We start from the raw sequence: 24292 nt of genomic DNA on the forward strand, positions 1-24292 counted from the left end.
TTTCAATCCTTCTCCAATTCCTGATTGAGTACATCAAATTGATTAAAAAAAAAAAAAGAAAGTGTTACTTTTTCAGTTTGTGTATATATTTTGTTCATCAATTTTGGCATACTCACTGATGGAAAAATAAATTGATTTCTCAATATATATTGAAAGGAATCCTTTGTCATAGGCTTTTTTTCCATCAAACACATACTAAATGGTGATACAACTGCACTATAGCATTAGCTGTACATGCTTATTGACATTCTGCTTACAGAATGGTTCCTTTTAGTAATAATATTATCTGTACTTCAGTCACCCTCAGGTTTGGACAAGTCTTAATAGAGTGACAGATGCATCACAGAATGGTTTGAGTTGAAACGAATCTAAAATTCCTTCAGTCCAACCCCCTGCAATGAGCAGGGGAAAACTTCAACCACACCAGGCTGTTCAGAGCTCCATCCAACCTGGCCTTGAATCTTTCCAGGATGGGGCATCCACCACTGCTCTGGGCAAGCTGTGCCAGTGCCTCACCACCCTCATTGTAAAAAAATTCTTTCTTATATGTAATTAAAATCTGTCTTCTTTAGTTTAGAACCACCTTGACTTATTGCAACAGGCCTACAGAAAGGTTTTCCCCATCTTTATGGTATGCCTCCTTTAGGTATTGAAAGGTTTGCATGAGATATTTTTCTCAATTGAAAAAAAAGTGTCTGAACAGTAGATTCTTTCTACTTGTGGCAGATACAGCCTAAAATACATGTTCATGGTAGTGGTTGGGGTACCAGATGAACATGGGAGTTCATTTTCCAATGATGGTGCTTTCTGCAAGGCATCAAGATTTATTTCAGCATCAATGATTTGCTCTGTGAACAAATGAGAGAAGCAAAGATTCAGCAAGATTCTCCTTCAAATTAGTAAAATTCTGCGAGTCAGGAAATCCTGGCAATTGCCTATCTGCTGTATCTGCTTTTATCTCTTGCTTTGTTTTACTGAGCAAGAATCCTCATACAGGTAAGAGCCACACTCTATCTGATGCCAGGAAATAATTTGGCATCAGCTGAAGGAGCTGCAGTTCACATTTAATATCCTGTGAACAGCTTGGTGTATTAGCATAGAAGGGGAAGGAACACCTGTCTGGAAAGATCCTGTCTAATGAGGGTGGAGGAAGGTGTTCAGGCAGTTCTCTGGGGGAGCAAGGAGAGCAGATTACCATCACTCCTCAGAGCTGTTCTTAAAAAGAAATACTATATATTAAAATAGGAGACTCAGTGTTACCATTAAGGCATGTCTGTCAGAGATCCTGATAATACTAAGGATATAAGACAGGATATACCTTTTCCATATTAAACATAATATTCCATTTTCCCAGCCACTCTGCTTGGGAAAATTAGTATTGTAAAAGCAGCTTTATATTATAAGTTCTTTGTTTTTATTCTTTTGCCCTAGTTGGCCTGCCTTGAATACATCTATACAGAAATTCTACTTTTTTGTCAGAGTGCAAGCCTGTTCATCATTGGCAGATTCAGTTCTGAAACTGAAACTTTTAATTTTCTTTGAAATTTATAGAAGTGAAAGAAGAGTATGGGTGTTGGGGTTTTTTTTGACATGGATTCATATTAGGATGTCTTTTGTGCCATGTAGCCATAGAATATTTAACTTGTGGCTCCTTTCTCCCCCTCCACATGTTGTTTGTGTGAATGAACAGTGGGCAGGACTAAGCAGCTGGGGCAGAGGTGAATTTAAGGTGAAGTTTGCACTACTGAACTTCAGGTATTTATTTTGGTGGTACAGGATTGTGCACAGCCTTGAAACTGGCTGGGTATTTTTCTTTTGCTATAGAGTTCCAGGGAAACTGATATTTTAATGCTGATCCATGCTAAACCACTGTGATGCTTTTCACTGGGAGAAGCTGATAATTTGCAAAATTATAGCAAAAGCATAGACTTTCATCCTGATTACAGAGTTGGCTTTTAAAAGTATGTTGGCTTTTAACTAGTATGTTTTATATTTTTTGGTGTTGAGTTCTTGATTCTTAGTAATTAATGGTGAGAGTATATACCCTCCATAAATTAATTCATTTTGCAGCAGTTTGCCCAATGTTATACTTATTAGAAAGTGAAGGAAGCATGTTTAAAATTATGCACTACTTCATCAAAAAACTATTTCCCAGCAGAATTATGTCTGTTTTTAAAGAATTTCTCATTTACAAAGTTAACTCACGTTGGAATTTTAAAGGTAGGCAGAGGAGCTGAGGCACTCAGGTTTGTGGTGTCAGGACTAAAAAAATCAAATACTGACATTTTAATCAAGAGGCAAACTACAGTGATATTATTAAATATATAAATTTAGCTAAGTCTGAGATATCATTTAATGCAGTGGGAATGTAATGCACTGAAAATGCCAGGCAGACTCTCTGGGCTTGCTAAGGGCAATGGGGAAAGTGAGAACAAATCACTGGCATTTTTTTTTCTATTTCAAGGCACATGCTTTCTCTCTGCATGTATGGGAGAGTTTGTGTTCTACATGTACTTAAGGAAGATTGCATTTCAGGAAGAAAAAAAAAAAGGATTTGTGCTTTTTAAACTTTTCAGTGTTCTGGAAAGTTTGAGTGGTTTAAAATACTCCTATTTTTAAAAAAATTAAGTAATAAGCATTTTTCAGAAGGAAAGTATTTATTATGTCACTTTCTGTGAGGCAATCAATGAGCTAATGTCAAGTCAGGGAGTGGAAGTCACCTTCCATCTATTTGTAAGGAAGATATAAAAGGTAGAAATTTTCTACAGTTAGAATAATTATGAAACAGAAAATTATAGTTTCAGCTTTCTCAGCTTGTGCACCTGCTATAGAATTTAAAGTGTGTTTGTGCCTGTTCAGATTGATGCTTCTCAAATTAATAGCAATCTCTTCAATTCCCTCATAACTTGGAACCTGTTTTGTGAGTTTACATAAAATCCTCTCATGGCATTTGGAATTTGGAGAGCCTGGCTATCTGTGATGACAGTCTTCTCTTACCATGACAACCTGAGAAATCACTACCTGTGTTTTTTCTCTCCAAGCAATAAAAGAATGAACATTTTGCATATTTGATTCTGTTTAAGAAAAGCTGTTACAGTTACCCTCATGACATTAGATGTGTGACTTAAACTTTTAGGTAACGTTTCGTTACAGAAAAAGAAAGCTTGAAGTTGTCAAGAAGTTTTAATGAAAACTGATTTTCCCCGAGGACATTTTAAATATAAATATGATATGGTAAACAGATAATGATATGTCATATTCTTTATCAAAAGCAAAACAGAAATGTGAGAAGAGTCAACAGTCTGTAGATTCAATTTCACTATTCTTAACTGTTCATCAGTGTGTTTGCATTAGTTCTGTCATGTGAGTGATAGGTAGACTTAAATGATATTTAAAGACCTGGAACACCAATTTCTCTGGCTTTGCTCTGCATCAAACAGGGAGGATGGTGTAGGAAAGTTATTTTGTTGGGAGAAATTAGAGATATTTCACAATCTGACAATTTTTGCTCTCAGGTTGCCAACTGCAAAGTAGACTCTCAGTAGTTTTGTGAATTAAGACAGAGAAGTATCTGATGATGTTGACATTGTTAATTAGCAACAGTGAGGACAATCACTCCAGCTGGAAGTCTCAGTTGAAGATACCTGATTTAATAATGTTAGTTCCACCTGCTGTGCCTGAAAATGTGTTCCTCAAAACTTGTTGAGTGTATTCCCATCCTAAGTCTGGCCCTGACCCTGATCTCTGTGGAAGCTGTCTGAACAGCCCTGATAAGATCCAGTAGGACCAGTTGGTTTTATCTGAATTATGTCTAAAGCAACTGACTCAAATTTTTCAGATACATTGATGAAGAAGGTGAAAACATGGATCCAGGTAAAAATAGTAGCAAATTCAGGATGCTTTCCCTACCCTTGCTTGTTAATTTGACAAATCTTGTCAGGTAGCCAAGCTATGTCTCTGAAGTTGTGTTTTAGATCCCTCTGTAGTAGACTAAAATAGGCAGATGCTTTTAAGTAGTAAAGTAGTTTTCTGCATTCTTGGTTCTCTCCTTCACTCTGCTTCTTTTAATTTCCATTTGAACAGTTGTTTATGTGAACTATTCCTTTACATCCCCCTATGTTGTGTGAATAAAGTGAGGTAAAAGTAGAAGGAAACAGAATTACTATAAAGCAAATTCCTTCGAAGTCAAAAAGACCCTAAAGAAATTTCATCTTTCCTTCAATTCTGAGCACTGATGGCTTTATTTGATTCCCTATTTCTTATATTTCCACCCCCCCTTCTCTAATACCTATTGCCTGGAAGTCCCTACATCCTTCTTTATGTACTCTGGAATAGACTGTCAAAAATGTGACTTGGGTGAAAGTATAGTGCATCTTTCTTGTTTATAGTCCTTGAACTATGAAAACCCCAGGAATATTCGTAGGATGGAGCACCTTGTGCCAGGTAGGCAGAGTTTCAAGGCTGCAGGTAAAAAATGCCTCTTGGATCTGCTGACTGAGAGAATGAATTTCTCCTTGTGGTATATTCAGTGATGATCATTGTCTGCAGTCATTGTTCAAAAATGTCACTTCAGAAAAAGACTGTGTTAGAAAGATGTTGCCACTTAATTCTTCTTAATTATATTGATATTTTGGAAGCGATTTTCCTGATTTCTACTACTTCCATTGAAAGATGGGAAATAGTAGCTCTCTTAAGGAAGAATGTAATGCTTCTTAAATTACAGAGGTGGCTGCTTCACTTTCAGATTGAAAAGCAAAACTGCAGTGCAGAGCAGAATTACAGTCTTTGCAACTTTGATTATGGCATATGTTATGATCAGAGGCAACAATTATTAATGATCATGTGCAGACTTTTTTCCAAAAATTAAGAATGTTTTGGGAAATTTAGTATTCTTATAGCAAAACAGTTGTGAGTGCTTTTCAAATATAAAACTACTCAGTCTCTGAAATTGCTTTGATAGATGTTGTTAAAACTACTGCAAAACCAGACAGTTTAGGTGAGGAAGAAGATACAGTTATTGTAATACTAAACTGCAAAGGACCTTGTCTTGTTTTGGAGGAGGGAAAAATTGTAGCAAAGACTCAATATGGGCCAATTTCTGACACTTTTAATGTGGTGCTTGTAGATTCCAAACGTGGGATTTGAATCATCTTTCTGTTTTGTGCTGTGGTGTCTGTCAGATACTGGTACAAAACAGCTCTGTAGCTTATAGTAATAAATTGAAAAACACATATCTGTGTTTCTAGATTGTGCCAGTATCTGAAGGACACACATCTGCTCGACTCTCTAAATTGAAAGTAAAAAGCTGGATGGCAGAATTACCTGTAAACCCATTTTTTAGGAGATACTTGGGCGGGACAGGAATTCAGTGCAGAGATTATATATTATATATTCTGACCAATTATTATTGGTCAGAATAAAGGAGAGAAATTAAGCCTGAAGATTTTCTAGTGAGGAGCAGCACTGCTGGTGAGATGCATCCAAAAACTAACGTGCCAGTCCTTCTGTCTGTGTGATCTGCACACTGAGTCCTTTGGGACTCAAGTCTTTCTGGGGACAAGAATTACTGTCCTGATAACCAAGAATTATCCCAAAATATTGGGATAAAAAGGCAATATAGAGGTCTGCAGCAGGAAAAACCCCAGCACTGAGGTGTTCCTGGCTCACATTGCTCACTGCAGGCCCTGGTGAGGAGAGCAGCATTAGAGGAGTCTCTTACTTAAGGAGAAAGCATTTCTTGGGAAAAAGGTCACAGGGTTGTAGTAGTGTGGTAAAAGCAGTGAAACCAATGTTTCTTTTCAGGATAGCAAGCATCAAACTTCTTTTTAAGGCAAAGCAGGAGGACTGGTCAGAACCACTGATGCTTTCTTTCCTTGCCTCTATCCATTTTTAGGTGATGGTTGCAGAAGCACTGGATATTTCCAGAGAAACATACTTTGCAATTCTGATGGACAGAGCCTGCAATGGACCTGTCATGGTTGGCAGTCCACAGGGTGGTGTGGACATAGAAGAAGTTGCAGTAACTAGCCCAGAACTTATCTTTAAGGTATTGGAAAAATGTTCTACAATAACAATTTTCATTGTCAGTTATCCAAAATAATATTTTCCCCCTTTCTCCTCCCATTTTTTCTTCTTCCATGTAAAAAGGAGACAGGAAGAACCATAAAAATAGTGTTTCATCAAATACAGGATCATACCTATCATCTAGTAAATGAAGCATATTTAACATCTGATTTTACTAGAATTTTTCAATTAGAAAAAGATCTTAAATCTGACTGTTATGTGATATGTTAAACTTCATATCTGAAATGTTTTATGAGTGAGTTTCACTTTCAGGAAGGTACACCGCTTTTTCACAGGTGGATTGGTGCCAATATACTTATTGTTTCTGTGGCTGTTTTCTCTAATTGGCAGAGTTGTTAATTATTTTTTTTGTACCTGCAAGACTTTTGCATCTGAAATACAACTGCTGTAATTACTTTCTTAATGATGACTACACTGAAGTATTTTTTAAGTTATTGTGGCAAGATAATGAGTAGACAAGCTATTCAGCTGAGAAAATAATTGATACAATCAAGTATAATTATTCAAAAAATTGTAAAAATATTTAATGTGCACTTAAAAATCATATAAACTTCACAGTGTTGCTGGGCAGTGACACTCATTGCCTTGAAAATATTCCAGAATATGTCATAAAAATTTACAGACTAAATATTCGTCAATGCCATCTGTACAGTAATTAAAAGTGAAAACTGGTGTCACATTGTCTTGTCAGCGTGCCACCCTGAAGAATTACATATTTTTTGGAAGGACTGTTTCATAGTCAGTGTGGTAATTATAACATCCCCTATAGGCAGCTGCTATGGCCTCAGTCTCGGGGAGCCTTGGCAAACAGCCAGGCTTTAATTACTAATTTGCACATGTACACGAAGTGTTTTCCTTTTGAAGCTATAAAACTCCATTCTGATGGAATATTTATTTATATTTACACATGTTACTGTTGCAGGAGGAAATAGATATTTTTGAAGGCATAAAGGATCATCAGGCATTGCAGATGGCAAAAAATTTGGGATTCCAAGGACCTTTGCAGCAGCAGGTAACTTGACTCCACTCCCTGGCTTTAGGCTGAGGACCTTTTAGCCCAGCTCTATGTTAAATGTTTTCCAAGAGGAAAGGCCACTTAGAAAGGCCAAATGTCCATTAAGTCAGGATCATTTTGACATTCTAAATACTAAATTGCACTATGTAATTGTCATTAGGACTTAGCATTTTGAATAAGCTCCTTCTAATTTTAAAGTGAGAGTCCCCTGTCATTGAATCAGTTGATGGCAACATGCTGTTCCACCATGTGGGATTCCTTTGTGTTCACTGGAATTCTACTGGAGCTCTGTGAATGGCATGGGTAGAACTGGTTTTGAAAATTGGCTCTTAGGATAAGAAGAAATAAAAGTGTATCTGGCTTTGTGATTGAAACTTTTAAATTTTTTTTTATTCTTCAACTCAAAAACAAAAGGCTGCCAGCATGTTGTATTTTCAGTATCTCTTTTCTGTACATATATATTTTGAATATATATATTTGCCCATGTGTATCATTTTGGACAGAAGAGAAGAGAGCTCATTTAAGCTGGCCTGGTTTTCTTCTGTAGTATGAAACTCATTTTTGTAGAACTCCTTTATTTTTAATTCAGCAATTTTAATTCTTTTCTATCCTAACATGCAATTAACAAATGCATAATGATTAAGTTGATTAACACACATTTGAAGATTTAGCTGTATATATAATGAGGAGGAATGATTATGTAGAACCTTTCAACCCTTGAAGAGTTCTGGTACTTAATAATTAACAGCAAATATGTATGGAGTTTTAAACAACACATTTTAATAATGCTGCAGGAGTGCATTTCTTCCCTCATGCAATCAACTAAAAGGAATTTACTGAAGCACAGGGACATAGTTTTTATCCAGACAAATCCTGGTATTTACTTATACATTCTTTAGTTCTAGGCTGGGATTTTCTGCTTGAAGAGGCTCAGTTCTTACAGACCCTGAGAAAGGGAAGCGTTGACATTAAGCTGCTGATTCAGAGAGGTGCTGAAAGATGGAGCAGCCCTTAATAAAACTGAAGTGATTCTGGTGTTCTGGTGCAGTTACAGCAGAGGACTGTGCCAGCAGCAGCTTTCCAGGTGGCCCAGAGTCAATGTGGGGCTCGTGGTGGGGCTGCCTCCCCCGTGTCACTGCTGAAGCCTCCCCCTGTGCACTTGGGGTGGTTTGTCAGCCTGAGGGGTTGTGCCAAGGAAGCTGCTGCACATTTACAACTGATGGGTTTTTTTAAAGTCAAACCCACTGGGAATGCTTTAACTGATAACTCTTGAGGAGGGCAGGCTTCCTAAGGAATTTGTGCTGCCTCCCAACTGTGACTCTTTAAAGAATCCTCTCACGGAATCACAGAGCAGTTTAGGTTGGATGGGGCCTTAAAGAACATCCAGTTTCAACCACCCTGCCCTGATCTTCCACTAGATCAGGTCACTCAAAGCCCCATCCAGCCTAGCCTTGAACACTTCCAGGAATGGGGACTCCACAACCTCTCTGGGCAAAATTGGGATTGGGGTCGAGTCTTTCCACTTGTAATGTTTTCTTTTGCATGACTGATCTTATAGGGGAAAGCTGACTTATACTTCTTTATTCTAATTAATTTCACTTATTAGGAGAGGTCACAAGTATTTTTGGGTTGTGTACTTCAGTTAGCTGATCAGTAATGAGAAGGAAAAAATTGAGTGGTTCTTTATTAGTGCACTTCATCTGCAAACTAATTTCAGCTAATAGGTTCACAGTGTGTAATGAACCAAAGGGATTTTTAAATACATGTTCATGTTGCCATTTTTAAGTAGTTCTATTAGTGGAAAAATATTAAAAGAACAAAAGACTTGGAAATTAGTAGTCAGTGGTGATATTTTCAGCCACGGAATCAGGCATGGAGATAGATGGTGAGGAGTAAAAGGGAACAGGCAAGAGTATCTTGGAATGAGTAAACAAGCATGCTTCAGATGTAAGTTCTTCAAAAAAACTTTTCAGACTGATGTAGGAAGGAGAAATAGATATTTTTGCTGAAGTTACCAGAGTGCACAAGCTACTTTGTGGTTTCTGACTTTAGACTGATTAATGCGAATGCAACTCAGATCTTGGTGTACCAGAGAATACTTCATTTTGCTGGTGCCTTCAGTCACTTCCCAAATTAAACTTGTCATAGTAATTGCTCTGCCTATTTAGTAGAAAACCTCCAGTTTGTGTAGTCTTGAAATGCACATTTACTACATCTTGCACAGTATCATAATGCTTCATTACAACAGTGTAAGAGACTATATGACTACAGTTAAGAAAACAGAAATAAAAGCAGTAATTATCTAGAATTACTGAGCAATGTAATACTTTAAAAATAATTTATAATGGTCTAACTTTGCCTTGAAAACATGAACTTTTATTTTTCTGTGTGGTAATTGTAAATCATTTGATCACATTTAGGCAGCAGATCAAATTAAGAAGCTATATAATCTTTTCTTGAAAATTGATGCCACTCAGGTTGAAGTCAATCCCTTTGGTGAAACTCCAGAAGGGCAAGGTAAGAAATTGAAGGAAACAAATGAATTATAATTCTTTATTTATGCAAACTATAAATTAAATTGCATAGAAGGATCTAGCAGCAGCTTTGCCTTAATTTCATTTTGTAATGTAATTTAAACAATATTCATAAATATTCCCTTGACAGATTTTATATTTCAATACCTTTTGTTGTTTCATCCAAATACTGGAAGTATTGGCTTCTACATGTTCTGCTTGGTGAGAGACAGCAACATTTTCTGCTCTTCTGCTCATGGACAAAGTTGGGGTTTTCTTGATTTTGTTTTGTGTTTTTTTTTTTTGTTGTTGTTTGTTTGTTTGTTTGTGTGTGTGTGTTAATGCTGCTAGAATTACTGAGATTGTTTGGAAAGAAACTTGTTCTTTTATGTTTGCATTCATATGGGTAATTTCAATTTTAAAGTGCATGACTCTGCAGTCTACTAGAGCACAGGACAGATTTCAGCTGGAGCAGACACTTGGGAAGAAAAAGGGTCACTGAGCTTCCTGCACCATGGCTACAGAGCTGAGGAGGTGTAGGGTAAAACTGAGGAGCTGAATTAGCTTTCACCTCATTATAACAGCTGGTATTCCAGCTGAAACTCTTCCTTCCTTTTGTCATTTTTGTCCAAATAACTTGGACAAAGGTGAAGAGGGGAGGAATTAAAGGTGCCTGTGGGATACTGAAATATGGTAGGGCTGATCCAGGGGGAATCACAGTTACCTCCTCATTGTTCCATTTCACTGAGGTGCTGAAGGCTTATTTGGTGGCTACAAGAGGAGAAATTGGTGCGCAAGAAGAGACACTTGAGGGAGAGGACAGAAATTAATGAGAGGAAATAAAATGTGGCCCTTAAAGATCAGAAAGAGCCGTGGTGGCACTCACCTTGCATCCTTGCTGGAGTTCTGTGAGGTGGCTCTAATTTAGCTTTAATTTAATCTGTTATCCGTTACAAGTCAAATATTTTTTTTTTTTTAAATCAACATCAAAAACCCAAACCAAGAAAACCCAATGCAAATCAAGATATACAGTTGAGACTGTTCTACTAGTGTAAATGCTTTATTTGCTGTTTCCTTAGCTATTTTTTCCTAAGTTAAGAAACTGTCTATTGAACAGAGTTACATTTCCACCAGACTAAAATTGTCCTTTTCATTGTCATTGACCTTCAGATGTGTGCAATGCTCGTGAACAATGCACAGGTACCATGGACATGTCCCAGTGGCAATGTGAATAAAAAACACCAGCAGATAGAAAAACTATTAGATTTTTGTGGACACAGCAATTAAAGGCACTTAAATTTGATTGGTTTGCCTTGAGAAATCAATTATGCTTAAGTCAGTAATTATAATCTGAACATAGTACAAGGGAAATTACTTGCATAGTAATATGTTAAATATATAGTCTTACATTTACTTAGAACATTTTAATCTAATGAGGCATTTGCCTATGCAAACCCATAGAAATAATGAGTCAGAAAATAGGCAAATAACACTCTACAGGATTTCTGTTGCTGCTGTGTTTATGTGAGTATTGGAACCGCTAGCCAATCCTTTGTATCTTTTATTTAATGTAGTCAGATTTAGCAACTTCTTAATTTGTTTTTATAAACATAGTGGATGTTGATAATGATGAAAAGGTTTGTGTTTACTTTCCTAATTTTCTTTATTTAAAGGTGATCTTTTGGTCATTTTTAACGTATTTGGTTTCTGGTTTATTAAGCTCTTTAATGAAATAATGTGTGTATAGTTAATGACGTCAGAAATTTGAAATATGGCTAAGGAAGGCATTTTGTGTTGCTCAACTCTGAATGACTACATGTTACTACACATGGCTTTGGGTTGATGTTACCTGTTACATATGTTATTCTTTCAAAATATGGAAGGTAAACTCTCCTGTGTCATTGCTGCAGCCCAGCTGTCCAAATCACAAAAACTGCCCTTATACCATGTGAGGAATTTTGAAGGAATTCGAGACAGGACTTCTGAATTGTTTTAGATTATGTAATTTATTTTTCTTATCTTTTATAGAGGTAGGAAGGGTGAGTTCAGTTCACATCTTTACAGTGTAGTTCAGAAGGCTACAAGACTTCTACTTACTTTTAAGAACTTATTAACTAATAAAATGCCGTCAACAAAGATATTTATATTTTTGACCTAATCCTTAAATATTTCATTTTATGAAGTTATGTTACAGTGTAAGTTTTCTTAGTTAATCATGTTATGATAAACAAACTTATAGTACTGTACTCTAAACTTTTTGTTTACTTTTGTAACTACTATTTTTTCTGCATCTTAAACTCTAAAACTCTAAACTTTCTTCTTCTTAATGTGTTTTTGCTTTAAACAATAAATCCACATTCTCACTTCTATCACCTAAATTTAGAATTTTTTTCCAAAGTCTCAGATCAAATCTTGTGTTTAATTCTAAGCTTTGGCTTACAGGCCTGAAGTGCTGGGACTTCCCTACATTTCAGATTCTAACAGTAACATAGAGGAGCTTTGTTTGTGGCAAACACAGAAGATTTTCCCGTGTGCTGTGGAGGTCTTGCTGTGCCTTTTCTCAGTAGAGGATTTATGGAAAATCTCTCCTTTCCTGCTGGACTCAGTGCTAGAACTTCAGCTTCTCCTGTAATTCCCAAATTCCCAAAGCAGCCTCCCCCTTGCTGCTGGAGGAGCTGCAATATTCCAGAAGCTCTGGCAGACTAAACTCTAAATGCCTGGGTGTTGTTTTATTTTCTCCTCCAGTCGTTTGCTTCGATGCCAAGATAAACTTCGACGACAACGCAGAATTTAGGCAAAAAGAAATATTTGCCATGGATGACAAGTCTGAAAATGAGCCCATAGAGAATGAAGCTGCCAAATATGACTTAAAATATATAGGACTGGATGGAAACATTGCTTGCTTTGGTAAGAACAAATACATCCAAGAGACATTTGAAAACAAATTTATGCTTGTTCAGAGTATAGACATTGTTTACATCTGACATTCAGGTCATCCTTCATAGGATTTCAGTCTGTATTCAGAGTGTTTCTGCAGTTTTGTCTGTTCTTCCACAAGTTCTTGCAGGAATGAAACTAAAATTTTGTGTAATTTGTCTTTCCAGTAATTAAAACAAAACAAGAAAAGTCATCATAACCTAATCGTTAATTTTAAAAAATAAGTGTGTTACTTAAAAGGCACTTGAAAAGTATGTTTGTGTATATGTGATATTCCCAGGTACAATTGAATATTAAACTCCATTTCCCTTTAAGGAAAGCTGCTAAAGAATCTGCTTTGAAATGGCAGGTTTATATCTTCCTGAAGTTTCTGTAGAGCAGAAATTACTCTGCTGTTTAGAAGAGATAAGTAGAAAAGTCAGCTGTGCTCTAAATACTTTTCATTTTGTACAAATTCTTTTAGCCAATACAACATTTTATTATTAATCTAATTGAACTAGGTTTTTTTTATTTTTGGCTTGGTGACAAAATGTCCAGCATTTATATTGGCTGAGATCTGTGTTCCAAGCACAAATCTAGACGATTCTGATAATGTGTTGCAATTGATTCAGTAAGTGACAGACTTCAATCTCAATTTAAAAAAACAGCTACAAGATCCCAAAACCCAGATAATAATTGCCAACATTATGCTGTTTTTTATTGGTTTTTATTCTGGGTGACACAGGAGCATTTGTCCAATGGGAACAACATAAAGAGGACACATAATTCTCACCACTTTTCCCAGTTTAGATCTTCCTATCCATGGAAATGCTTCTAGACTAGTGCAAATCTGAAATAAGATGTTTCAGGAACACCTGAGGTCTGTTCCCAAAACTGAGTTGTCTGTGGTGCAGTAATACAAAGCATCCACTGTTATAAGAGTGATGGGAGAGAAGCTTAAAGAGTCAATTTGTCCTTCACATCACTATTCCCAGAAGCTTTTACATCTCTTTATTTTTAATACACTCAGAAGGTTCTTCATTGCCACAATTACCGTTCCAGTGCTCATACATGCTTAAAGGAAGGTGCACATCTAAGCCCTAAAAAACCCTAAATGTTGGTGTGTTTGCACCAGATTTTGAATTCTTTGTTGCACTGGATATCCTTGAATAGCCCCTAGTATTTAGAAATAGCTGTGTAACATTTTGAGCCATGTTCTGGTGTTGTGCTGATACATTTGAAGCCTTTTCACAAATCTTATCTATGTGAATTATAAGCACTTTGATGTTTGCAATTACAGTCAATGGAGCTGGGCTTGCAATGGCAACATGTGATATAATATCCCTGAATGGTGGAAAGCCAGCCAACTTCTTGGATCTGGGTGGAGGTGTGAAAGAAGCACAAGTCTATCAAGCATTCAAACTGCTGACTGCTGATCCAAAGGTAAAAATGTTGGGTTTGGACTGGGAGCTTCCCTGTGCAGCAGTAGGGCTGAGTAGGACCATAAATAGTGCACAGAAAAGCCCAGATCATGGTGAGAACACTGAGGTGAGTTCCTAAAGGGCTAATCTGTGAGGAAAATTAATTAAATATGAGCCACAGGACAGACTTTTCAGCTCAGGTTTGCTGGTGAGTTGTGAGTGGGGACTTTCTCAAGGCAGTTCAACACAGAAGTGCAGGTGTGCTAATGCAGTGCTGAACTCGGAGCATCTCACTCTAAAAAGGAATTTGTGAGACTTAGATGCTTAAAATATCATTCCTAATAGTATAGTACCACAGTAGACTGAGGAGAAAAATGGGAAAATTAAGCAAAGAGCTAATTCGAAGGGCTGATTTGTACTCTTTTAAGCTCAAGGTTTCTAAAATATCTGACTCTGCACTGCAGGATAATCTGTATTTAAGTAACATTCCCAGGCTGGAATCATAGCCTAGAACATTCTGACACTTCCTTTTGCAGATGGAGCTGCAGTTGCTCTTTTCTTTTTCCAACAAGAGGAGAAGACATTAGTCTGCGTGTACTGAGTAGAAGTTATTTCTGGAGATGTGTGTTGAGGTCACTGGTCCCCTCTGCAGACAGAACTGGAGTATCTGCTGAGAGAATATTGATCAGGCGTGGGCTTTGGAGCAGTGCCAGCTGCCCATCCTGCCAACATGCAGCTCTGCTTTTGTGTGCAGCCAGAGCTGCCTTGCTGTTGATATTTTTACTAATGGAAATCTGTCAGAGGGCTCTGATCATCTTTCCCATCTCCTGCACCTAAGCATCACAGCTGAAGTTCCTATTTCAACATATTGCTTCTTTTTGTGGATCTGGCTTCATCCCCTTTATCTCATGTTTGCTGTGATTCCAGTCATTTTCCTCATGTTCACTGTGATGTGATACTGGCTCCTAAATGCCACCTTCCTGTGACAATTACATTGCTCTAATTGTGTGCTCTGTGCAGCAGCAAGTGACAAAATGCTGTGGCTTTTCAAATAGAGGTGGGTATTGTTTGTAGCAAAATTTCAAGGCAAAATTAGGGAGAAAATTTACAGTACAAAATAAGCACAGGTCAACTTCATACCGTAAGCTCTTTGCAGTTGCAACTTTCCCTGCATATTTTTCAAGTACCTGGTACCTTGATGCCTCAAGTGTTTGTTGTTTGAGTTGCTCTGCAGTGTGTGATGGTCTGGGTTTGCCTGAGATGTAATTTAGTTCTGAAACTTGTGTTAGAAGTAGAGAAGCAGGTGCAGAAAGGTCTCAGATACACAACTTAGCTAGTAATTATCACTGTGCTGAGTAGTTTGTACTGTCTGCTGCAGCACAAACAGCAGGTATTCATTTTGGTGATGAAGCTTACTGAGTTTAAACAATTTAAAAACAAAAAGGCATTCTAGTAGCTCTCAGCTATAGAACATCTGCGTGCCCAACATTTGACTTGTAGTTCTATCCTTCTATTACACATTCTGCTTATATGTTACTGCTTAACTATTTCCAACTGCATACACCAGAAGCTCTGCTACTGAGAGAAAGCAAAAGGGAGCATGGAAAGGACCTGGATTAGGCATTTATGCTGGGGCTGTGCCAGTCCTGGCATTGACTGGCTGAAGATGCAGAAGGCAAAACATTTCAAGTTTTATTTCATTCTGTTCAGAAAACACAGCAAATGTCCATTATTTCCTCTGCTGATACGCCATGTCCATTAGCTCACTAATATATAATCAGAAAATTGAATGAATTCTCTCTTTTCTTAACTAATGGTAAGGTTTCAGTCCCAAGAGTCTTTGTGGCTAATGCAGCACTCACAGGTTGTATCTGATCAGTCATTTCCCTGTGGCCTTTAACTTGATTCCCACCTGGTTTGATAAGATAAAAATTTGTTCTTGGGAACTTGTAAATATCCAAATGTCTGGAGACTAAAGAAATAAACAAAAAATAATGTTTTCAGGGCTGTAATATGGAGAAATGCTGTTTTTTAGTTGTGCTGGCAGGATTAAGGACATTGCAGAAGATGAAATCTTCCAGAAGGAAAGGTTCAAGTGCAGTCTGAAAAGGATCTCTTTCTCCCTCTTTAGTTGTCTTTAAAATGTCTATTTGTATTAAAGAAAAAAATAAAAAAAAAAAAACAAACCAACACAAAACCAAAAAACAACCCCAAACAAACAAAAAAAAAAAGTGAGGGTTTTTGTTGCAAAAGGTGATCCACTGGCTTTTGGATGGAAATGCTGTCGCTGGAGCCAGTGACCCTTTTTACACTCTGCTGGTTTTGTTGGCTGTCTGCCATATCCAATACTTCCTGGGTTAGACAGATCATTGCAATGGCTCTGAATTCCTTTCTATTCACTGTCTAAATTCCAATTGTTTTTTTTCCTTCTTTCTTCTTTTCTTTCCCTTCTTCCTGCCTTCTTGCTTCTATATGTGCTGTGCATCTGCTCTGGCAGGAAATGTACAGTCTTCCCTGGTTTTAGATACTAGCAGGAAAGGGAAAGATGGCTCAGTTCTGGCAGTTCAGGCTGCTGGGAGACACTGCAGGAGCTTCATTTATCCCCGTTTGTCCCACAGTGACCTGTGGGTTGTTGCCTTTGGTATTTCTGAGGTTCTGGGTGTGAATTCCTGCTTCAGGCATCCCCACACAGTCCTCATCCATGAGCACCCTCACATTCTTTCCAAGCTCCACAGGTGCTTGTTTTTGTTCATGCTGAAAACCTGGTTACCATATGATGACTGTTTGTAGGATTCAACAAGGTTTTTTGGAAAGGCTAAAGATGAAGAAATGTCTGCTCCTTCATGCATCTCCATGGGCTGCAGGGGAATCTTGGCCCTGGCAGCTGGGGCAGTTCCTGCCCCTCCTGCTTCACTGACCCTGCTGTCTGCAAGGCTGCTCCTCTCCTGTTCACTTCTCTCTCCAGCTGCTGTTTTGCAGTTTTCTGTGCCCTTCTCAACTCTGTTATCCCAGAGGTGATGCCACTGTCCCTGATGGGCTCAGGCTCCATCTCAGAGCTGATGGCTCCATCAGACATGGGGAAGCTCCTGGCAGCTGCTCACAGATGCCACCTTTTATCCCCTGCTACCAGAACCTGGCCTCACAAACTCCTCCAAAAGCCAGCTTAGCTGTAAGCAGGTTTGTTTTACCATCAGCACACTCTCGCCCTGATATTAGCAGTGGACTTCTATTATAAAGTGTCACTGAAACACAGGCAGTTAAGGGCTATCATGGTTTGTTGTTCTTTTTCTCCTTTTCCCACTAAAGTTCCTTTGAAAACCTTTTTTGAAGCCTGTCATTGATGATATGACAAAAGACTCACCAAATCAATTGATGTTAACAACTGTTGGCTTGTTATTTAGGCAAAATACTATTGACAGAAAGACAAACTTTTCTCAATAAAAAATATTCCATATTGACATCTGTTAGCTCATATCCAGGGAATAATTAATATCAAACCCACACAAGACTTTATTTTTTTTTTTTGTTAAGCAATTATCTAGTCCAAATTCAGATTATTGTCTTAATTACATGGAATAGACAATCATTCCTGTCACCTTCCTGCCTGTTCATGTTCAGATGTATCTCTGTGCCCACCACATAATTGGCACTGATGTGTTTCACTGTTGTGTGTCAAGCAGAGGTTTTGGGGCTTTTGTTTTCCAGGCATCTGAGAGAGTGACCAGAATTCTAAAAGAGGGTATCACTAAACCATAACTTAGCAATTCACTTCTTTTCCAGCTGTGTTTGGTATGAAAATAATGCAGTTTATACATCCTTATTATACAAGACATTTTTATCGCCAGCTTATCCTTTTGGCTTCAGGGATTTTTAGTATTAGCTTTCTTAACATTTGCAGTCTGTTATGTGGCAATAGAAGGGATAACATTATACTAAAAGGAAAAATTTGGGATAATCTTTTCTTAGATTTCATTAATAAAAATAAAGATGCCATGTATAATGCATTTGGTCTTTATTTTGAGTAATTAATTTAAAATTGAGTGAGCTGGTTCAGTTTAGACCATTCAAAACATCTCAAATCATTCAGGCAGAATGGGCTGTAGTAACTATATTTGTGTGGTTCTGGACTGTTTGCTCTCACTCTGCAGCTTTGAACAATGACCTGCTCAAGGGGGAAAGCTTTAAACATACAAGAATTCCAAATGCCACATTTCTGTGATAGGGAACTTCCTCATGGTTAGAGCATGGTCTGGCTGTGGGCAGTTCACTGAGTTTAAGTGATTGTCAGCAGTGGATTTCTCAGTGTTACAATACTGCAAACCCATAAATCAGTAGGAAGAGATAACCTTGGCTATACACACATGTCAGTGTGTATATAATTTTGGAGAAAAAAGGGAAATGTAAATAAGATTCAGTTGCAGACATGAAATAGAGTGTTAGCACTGAATTTGTTTAAATTGTCAGATTTGGTGTAATTTCAGATAATGCAGAGGAACCCTGTCCCCCGACTGCTTCTTCTCTCCCCCTCTGCCCAGGGCTGCTGCTGTCTTTTATATGGTACATTCCGTGTTACATGTTTAGTTTTTCCCCAGTGCCTATTACCTATATTAAATGGTGCTTTTCTATCTTTTATATGGTACATTACATGTTACATGGGTACAGTTTTTCCCCAATGCCTATTACCTATATTAAATGGTGCTTTTCTACTCTAAACCAATCTGTGAGTGCCAACATCACCAAGAACATGGAGGGAAGGAAGGAGAAAGAGGGAGGACAGGGCAGGCCCAAATCCCTCCATCTTAAACCTCTGACCCCCATGTACAAAACCAAAACCCCCCTGTACAGCACTCAAAAATTCTTCCCTTTACTTTGTGACTACTTCTACTCTAATATCTAAACTTTTGTGACTTCTTGTTCTTCCTGCAAGGTTGGTAAATCGTTCCATGGTTCAAACCCAAAATCACAGCTGTTTCCAGCTGCCTGCCAGGGTCTCAAATGATTCTGACCAGGACCTGGAACATCCAAAAATGTCTGAGGGACATTTTGAGTTCCGAACACCAGCGCAGTGTTTGCACTCTGCATGGCCTTTGCTGCTCCAGCTGGGTGTCTCAAAATGCTCACACCTGAACTGAGTGAACACTTTTGGAAGTTGAGGCTCTGACTGCTGGGTTTTCCCCTTGATGTGAACTGTGGGTTATAATTCTCATCTGCCACCTACAAACACTGATCAAAAATTCAATACTTTGTTAAAGAAGTTAAGTGCTATGAAAATCATAAAAGTTATCACTGTTCCTCACTGTTTATTACAGAACCCTCTCTTCCTGGCAGTTTAGTGCTCAGCACTGGTTCTGTAGAACTGCAAGATTAAAATTTTAAAAAGAAAATAATAATACACAAACCTGTTGTATTTTTTGCTAGAAATTTTGACATTTCTGTAGGATGTTCTCTAATCAATAACTGAAAAATTCCACATAGTTTTTGGAATCTGGATCTTGCTACATAATCTTAGTGTTATCTCCTATTAGCACAATACAGGGGCCTTTCTGTCTTGAGGGGGCATAAACAGATAGCTGGAGACCAACTTTTTCTCTGATTTCAAATATACAAATGATTCAAGGGTTGAAGGAGGAATCAGACACAGAAAGGTGAAGGAGCCTTCAGTTGACCTGAGCAATCTGCCTGGTGCTGCAGGTCAGTGACTGCCTCAGGCAGGAAATAAGGGTTAAGAGCAGCAAAGAAATGTGGCTGTATGGGGTAGCTGTTCTGAAAATACTGCAGCTAAAAAAGGTAGTTGAGTCCTACAGCAGTTTATTTTAGGAATTTATACACTATCCAGCACCACAAGGTTTTAAAGACTAGCTAAACAAGCAATTATCCAGGAAAATTCAGGGGGAGTTGATCCTGCCTTGGAGCCAGTGAAAGGACTGGAGCTTCTTTTCTGTGTTTCAGAGAGGAAACATAAACATAAAGCTGTGATTGGTAATTTTGCAAGAGAAATAATGTCTTGACTCTGGAAGTTTAAGATTATTCTCATAAAATGACAGTTTGTGGAGGTAGAAAATAGGGCACAGAAATATCTTGAAAAGCTGGGTAAAGTTCACAAAGGCATATTGTGTTTTTTTGTCTCAGAAATTCGTAAAGTATTTTGTCTTTAGAAAATGGAGCAGGTTCTTTTAAAGGTACTGTAGGTTTTGAGTTTATAAGAGTAATTTAGGAATTTCCCTGCATTTTTACTTAGCTTTGCATTGCTGAGAAAATACAGACTAATAGAACTATAAAAAGGACTATTTTCTAATGTGCCTTTGCAGTTTTGCAGAATTAATATGAAATGACTATTCATCTTTTAAAACACTTAAAATATTGAAAAGTCATTCTTTCATTTCACTGAGGCATTTTTACAGACTGATAGCATATTGGCAATATTTATGAAAATGAGAGGACAATTATGCATTTAAAATGCATAATTGAATTGTCTTGATTTATAACCAAAAGTAAAATATTTTTCAAGAGCATGTGTAGTATTGAGTCCTAAGTAATTGATATGTAAATATACTTTAACATGAATCTGTCATTATTTATGGGCACTGACAAGTTGAATGCCTTTTGGCATTTTATAGTAGGCTATAATGAATCCTAAAAATTGGATATGAAAATAAAATTCCAAGAGGAAGACTTGCAGTGATTTTGTAATTGCTTCCTTTGTGGCAGGAATGTTTTCATAGATGAAAACATTTATATTATGAATCTACTTTTAGATCATCCATCTAGCACACATACAGGAGAATGAAAGAAAAATAATCTGATAATACAGGTAGGAAATAGTATATTAAAAGAAAAGTTGTTTAAGTGTCCTTACTTAAACCCTTCTGTAGATAAAATTGCATTTTAATTCTCATTATTTTTAAGTGGGTGTTATGGCAGTCTAGGAATGTGTTTGTTCTTTCAATCAAAATGAAGAAATTTAATCACCTTGCCTCCATCTGTTCCTGACAAACTGGCCCAGATGATGAAATGTGTATCTCAGGTAGGTGCTTTCAGCCATTTGGCTGGGTTAGGCACACTCTTGTGAGAGTGAAATAAATAACAACTGGTTTTACTTATCGTTGTAGAAGCACCCTGGATGGATGGAGCACTGGTAGATAGGACTTCATATTTTTCTTATTGATAAGACTCAGTTTGGGGAAAAAATGGTAAACCGTGACAAAATTAAAAAGCATTTTCTCATCATAAAATTATCTTTTAATGACAGAAGGGCCTGATATTGCTAAGATTTTTAGAGTAAAGATAATTTTCTTTTTTTAAAGGGTATCATAGGGAGATGGGAAAGTTTTGGAAAAGACAAAAATTGTTTGAAATACAGCTTAATTAAAGAGGACTAAAGCTATTTCTCTTGAATCTCTATTTTGCTTCAGGTAGGATTGAATTATTTCACAGCTTCACAGTCATGCTCAAATTCAACAAAAATTCAAACCTGTTTCAAGTTTTAATATTTTATTTTCTATTATTCTGAGTGGATTGATAAAGCTGAAATAAATGAGTCTATTCACTTTTAAAGCTTATAATGTGCTTAAGTAGTTGGCAAATCAAGTCCACGTCTACCACAAATGAGTAGCTCTTAGTCTTTTGCTCCAGGTTTAGTTTCATCTTCTAATAAAAAGCTACCCTCTCACAGGAAGATAAACTTAGTCCTGTTTCTCAGAAGGTGTTGTGTTTTTTATACCCGTCGCACTCAGCGGTCTCTAAAGTCAGGTGTTCTCTTTTGAGTGGTGTGAAAAGTGAAATTTTATTTTTTTTGGTGCTCCTCCTTCTGATAGCAATCTGCAAGAAGCAGAAGTTCTTCCATTTCCACCTGCCAGTGGCCAATTTGTTCATGTTTGCAGTCTGGGGTGTGTGTAGGTGATGTCTTGTGAAGGGTGACCTACAACAGAGGCTAAACAGAGTTAAAGAATAAAGTAGGGATTTATTTTTCACCAGAAAAGTGCCAAACATTTTAAAGTGGTTTTTTTTTTTTTTTTTCTCCCAAGCAATTAGAGCTGATTAGGAATAAGGTAGCTTTACTTGTTTCAAATAGCCATATAATTTCTTCTTTCTGGCTGGGATAGAGCAGCTATTGTACCACTGCAGCTATTCCAAATGAATTTAGAAGACATTTGACTGCTTTTACAAAACCATTTTCACCTTGAATCTTCTGCTATGGCTGTCACATTCTTTTTCATTTGCATACATATTTTACTCATCAAATAAGTAGAGGGAAAGAGAACTTCCTTTTGAAGTTTTACATGCAGCTTGCTATGGTGAAGGTGAGTAAATCTGCAGATCTCTACCCAACTGCTGCTCTGACACAACTTGTGTGCACATTTCCACAGCCTGTTTTGTATGCAGTGCTGGCTGCTGCTGTACTTTAGATACCATTTCTAATTATTTAAGGGTAAGCCTGAGTAACCAAAGAGCTGCAGAGCACCAGATGTTCATTCCCTGGGAATGTGGGGGAGAAGGAGCCTCCCTTGCTGCAAAAAATCTGCTCAGGGCAGAGGAGCTGGAGCTGTTGTGGCTCCCTCCATCCTCTGCCATCCTCCCCCAAATAACTCTGCAGTGCCTCAGTGCAGGAAACTGCTACTATCAGTGCCAGAAAATTGGATTTCTGGGTGCCTGGCAGGTGAGCTGACCATGGAAGTCAGTATTCTCTTCACCAGAAAAGGGAATGAAATCTGCACCTTCAGGCAGGGTCCTGCTGAGAAGGATGTTCAGCAAAGGAGTGCATAAAACTCTGTCCTGTGACAGTGATGCCAATCCTGTGATTAAAGCAGGAACTTTTGTATAAACTGTAAATGGCACTTGTGAATGGTGGATTTGGAATTAATAGTGATAAAAAGAGGAAAAACATCTCATTAAGAAAATAGATTATATACATGGTTATGTGGTGCAAGTTTTAATCTAGATAATATTTAAACTTGAAAATGCTGAGGATTTCTTTTTTCTTAACTAAATCTTGATTAAGTCAACCTCCCAGAGTACTGTTATGGGCCTGTAACAGGCAAAAAAAGAAGAATTAGTTATTGAATAGAAATGAATGAATGTGCAGAGTCAATATTTTATAGGAGGTGTTGAAAGTTAAATGCCTGATGCCCAGCAAATCATTTGATTTAAAGGTTTGGGACTGCAATGTTCGACTTCTCATTGAAGAAATATAAAGGAGCAAATTACTGTTTGCTGAAAAGTCACAGAAACCTCATCAGAATTGTTTAGTTCCTGCTGCTCCCTGGAGGTTTTCCTCTTCAACCATTGATTGAGTATGTGCTCTCCGAATTGTGAAGGATTTGCCTTTAATCAAAACTTCCATGGGGCTCTGCACAGTTGTTCTGGGAATTTTGTGTGTATTACTTTGAGGGAATCTCAAATACATTTTTGTTTTCACTTAGTCATACAAACTGTGGAAGTAATTGAACTGAAATATAAAAACAATTAGAGCAAGGATGGTGTCTACATATCAGCAACATTCCTTTAACTCTCTTAATAATGCTGAACATCTGTTGAACTTCCACAAGAAAAGCAGGTCCTCAAAAAAAAAAAGATTAAATTTAAAGAGAAATTTTCTGCAGCTCACTTTTATTAGGGATAAAATGTGCTGCCCTCTTCTATCTTTTGTTTGAAGCCTGATTTAATTTATTTTTCTGTCTTTCTGACTTCAGTGTATTTTACCATACAGCACTTCAGAGCGCTCACCATGAAAAGCTGACCACCAAACTTCCATTATTTGTAATTTACTATTTCAAACCACATGAGAAAATCTGGCACAGGTTGGATTTTAGGAGAAACTATTACTAGCATTTTGCTGGTATTGGTGCTGCAGTTCTGTACAGTGAGAGAGCTTCCCTTTGGGTGAAGTTGAACAACACCAACCCAAGATTGTCCCAGCCAGCCAAGAGCAACTCCACTATTGAATTCTCAGGTGCAGTATCCTGGCATATAAATCAAACCTTGTGTAATTCTAGTGCCAAATTCATGGCCAAAATCTCATCCCTGGTGTTGAATTAATTACACAGTGGATAAAGAACATGAAGTACTTTCGTGTTATTTAGGAAAATATGGTCATGGCTACTAAATAGCTTTTACTATTCCCTGAACTTGGTACAGGGATAATTGTTGATCACTCACCAAGTCCCTCATTTTGTCACTTCTTCTTCAGTCAGAAGTGCTTAAGGCCCCAGAGTCACAATTCCACCCTCAGCAGAGGAGGATGATGTTTATCAGAAATCAGGGGAACTTGGAATCAAGCTGAAAGTGCTTCAGGGGTGGGGCTCTTTTCCCTCTCTTAAGAGGATAAAAACTTCAGTGAAAATGAT

At 37.5% G+C, this 24292-nt stretch overlaps 1 protein-coding gene across 1 annotated transcript in view; it reads left to right on the plus strand.

The window, feature by feature from the left end:
- SUCLG2 (succinate-CoA ligase GDP-forming subunit beta) overlaps positions 1–24292 on the plus strand; it is a 110125-nt gene that overhangs the window by 50737 nt on the left and 35096 nt on the right. The window contains exons 5-9 of the mRNA XM_012573496.5: positions 5894–6046; positions 7007–7096; positions 9520–9616; positions 12358–12519; positions 13829–13971. Coding sequence (XP_012428950.5) covers positions 5894–6046; positions 7007–7096; positions 9520–9616; positions 12358–12519; positions 13829–13971 — 645 coding nt within the window. The remainder of the gene's footprint in view (positions 1–5893; positions 6047–7006; positions 7097–9519; positions 9617–12357; positions 12520–13828; positions 13972–24292) is intronic.

Source organism: Taeniopygia guttata, chromosome 12 (assembly GCF_048771995.1).
Source record: "Taeniopygia guttata chromosome 12, bTaeGut7.mat, whole genome shotgun sequence".
NCBI classification, from domain to species: Eukaryota; Metazoa; Chordata; class Aves; order Passeriformes; family Estrildidae; genus Taeniopygia; species Taeniopygia guttata.